The 2,942-nt window shown below is 34.6% G+C and overlaps 1 protein-coding gene across 1 annotated transcript; it reads right to left on the reverse strand.

Moving 5' to 3' along the window:
* Positions 1-1,463: 1,463 nt before the first annotated feature.
* On the reverse strand, positions 1,464-2,624 carry LOC306870950 (cystatin-B-like). Its single transcript, XM_079418554.1, has 3 exons — positions 2,510-2,624; positions 1,991-2,092; positions 1,464-1,710 (listed from the first exon to the last, which is right to left on the reverse strand). Exons 1-3 carry the CDS (start codon positions 2,582-2,584, stop codon positions 1,558-1,560), a joined length of 330 nt encoding a protein of 109 aa, XP_079274680.1. The 5' UTR covers positions 2,585-2,624; the 3' UTR covers positions 1,464-1,557.
* Between the last annotated feature and the right edge of the window lie 318 nt (positions 2,625-2,942).

Raw genomic sequence — 2,942 nt, forward strand, 5'->3', positions numbered from 1 at the left:
GATTATCTCTACACCTAAACCTAACCTTACCCATGCGTAATCCCTAAAATCATAGGAAAATGACATGCTAGATGAATGATGTACAGGCACCAAACACTGATTGCAAGTCTAAACTTCACAAAAACTATAAACTGGTTCTTCAAATCTGATTGGTTAATCACAATGTTGTTCCAGGGTCAACAAAGATGTTGATGTCGCACTTGGTAAAATCAGGTTCTGCATTTAGAGTCACGAGATCAGTGTGTTAAAATAAATAATTCAAGCTCTTTTATGAAACAATGAGATGGTCTCCCTCAAGGGTCAATTTTAGGTCCACTGTTGTTTTCTTTATATGTCAATGATTTACCAAATTGTTGTAAGGAAACTAAATGACATTTATATGCAGATAACACAGTCATGTATGTATCTGCACAAACTCCATGATTAGTTGTAGATATATTAACAAATTAAATTACTGGTGTGTCACAACGGCTGCAAAATAACTGTTTGACCTTGAAATGTGTTTTTCAGTTAGAAGGAAGGAAATGAATGGTTTTATAATTAAGATCAATCAAAAAGCAATAGAGACAGTTAATAATTTGAAATATTTAGGTGTTATTTTAGATTCTCAATTAAAATTAGATGTGCATGTAAAGAGACTGCGTAGAGCAATCAGAACAAACTTGAATGGTTTTATATGATTAGACCTTATATATCTCTAAAGGTAGTTAAGTACATGCGTGCAATGGTCTTTTCACACTTATATCATTATGTGATTGTCTGGAGTCAGGTTTCTCAACTGACCATCAAAACTGTTATTTATATATAAACAAACAACGTTTTGGACAAGAAACCAATTAGATGGCATCATTGCAATATTTTACAAAAAATATAGTTTGCTTAGTTTTCACAATTTTATAAATGTGTCTCATTAAAATGGTTTTTAAATGAGTAAATAATCTTACTCCAGAAATTATATGCAAATTAATAACAAAACAGAGTAATAAAGGGATCACTACAAGAGGTGCAACCAATCAGAACTGCACAGTACCAAAGAGAAAAACTACATTTGCACAATCTACATTTTCAGTTCAAGGTACACTGCTTTGGAACAGCCTGCTGGTTGAACTGAAAAGGCAAACAGAGTTGAATACATTTCAAATAAAAAAAATGGTTCAAACATGAACACTGATGGTCGTACACAGTCTCAGCTTTCATAACCAGGGACTGCAAATTAGCCTTTGGCTAAACCTGTATGTGGAGCATCGGCTGCTTGAAATTGTAGAAATATTGTTAAGTAAAAATTACTGTTAAATAAAGGAATAAATAAAAATGCTGCTTTTGTATGATATATTTCAGTTTAAGTTATTAAAAAAACTTATTCAGTCATTGAAGTCAATAAAATCTTAAAATTTGATTGAAGATTTGTAATAATGAGGAATATTTTGACATTGTTCAGTAAACACACTGACACTGGAGGATTTGATTATGGAGTTTAATATTGAGGAATACAATAATTTCAATTGTTCCTCTATACAGTATGGCAACTCGTTGCATGTGTCTGCTATCAGATAAAGACTATTTCTGTGTGTTCATCAAGGGGTTCAGCGGGTCATCAAAGGGGTTGGGGTACTGGACTTGAGTCACACTCAGTTCCCCTCCATGACAGGGAAGAGCCTGAAATATCAATGCGTGAACACACACTCCATCACCGTCTACATCAACCAACACCTGAAAGAGAGAGAAAAATGAACTAGAGTTTAATGTAGAAAAACACTTTACAAGTTTGACTACATTTGGGTATGTCCATGCTAAAATATGAAGAAACGTTTGATCTAATGCAAATGCAAGAAGCTTGACTTGATGCATTTTAACTTTCAGTGAGGACGGACAAATCACTTTACACATCACACCTTCATTAGTCGATATTGGGTGGCATGCAAGCTGTGCCTTGAATTTCACAAGCTCAAAATCCATAAAAAAATACAAACGAACAAGAATATTAATTTACCTTGAACATGTAATTCATTCCTGCCACAAGCTGAGAACGACAGACCACAGGAATGTAAATCTTAAAATGAGTTCCAACCATCTTCTCTATCTCTGGCCTGACCTGAATGAAGAGAGAAACATTATTATTATGCTAACACATTACAATAAGGATCATTTATTAACAGTTAGTAGTTAAATACATTAGCAAACATGAACTAATAATAAATGTATTTCCACCTATAAAAAATATATTTTTTGAATATTGTACATCACTTTTGATGAGTTAAGAGTTTTCCATAAAGGATTAATCAAGAGAGATTATTTATCTGTATGTTATTAAATCTGAATTTACTGCATAAAGTAGGCACTACATATCATTCATATTGTGTTACAAGGACATAAAAATATGAATTGAAGTGAAAACTAAAACAAAAAATAATTTTGTGCAAACACTGTTACAGCAACAAAACAGTCAAAACAGCTCACTATCCCGTAACGAACAGTGTGTTTACTCTAGGAGTGACTTTGTGTCTCATACCTGAAGGCAGATCTTTTTCTCCTCTGGAGTGAACAGATTCAATGCGCTCCAGTCTCCACATTTAGTTTCTGTCATTACTGCAGTGTGCTGATGATCAGTGCAGAGAAGAGGAGTGTTAATCAGTCAATCTGACTCCCAGAACAACAGTCCTGCACTTTTAAAGTTAAGATCACATGACCTGGAGAATTGTGGGAGGTGCTGGCACAAATGTGGCAGTGAACTATGGTTAGATGTTTGTTTAAATCACCTAACCACAATGTTAGGCAAAAGTAATAATGTCAGGTCAAGTCAAGATCAAATTTATTTGTATAGCACATTTCACAGCCATATCACCCCGCATCCCTGGTTGCCCACTGAAGCTAAGCAGGGTTGAGGCTGGTCAGTACCTAGATGGGAGAGCTCCTGGTTGCTGCTGGAAGAGGTGTTAGTGAGG

This window comes from Barbus barbus (genome assembly GCF_936440315.1).
Source record: "Barbus barbus genome assembly, chromosome: 6".
NCBI classification, from domain to species: domain Eukaryota; kingdom Metazoa; phylum Chordata; class Actinopteri; order Cypriniformes; family Cyprinidae; genus Barbus; species Barbus barbus.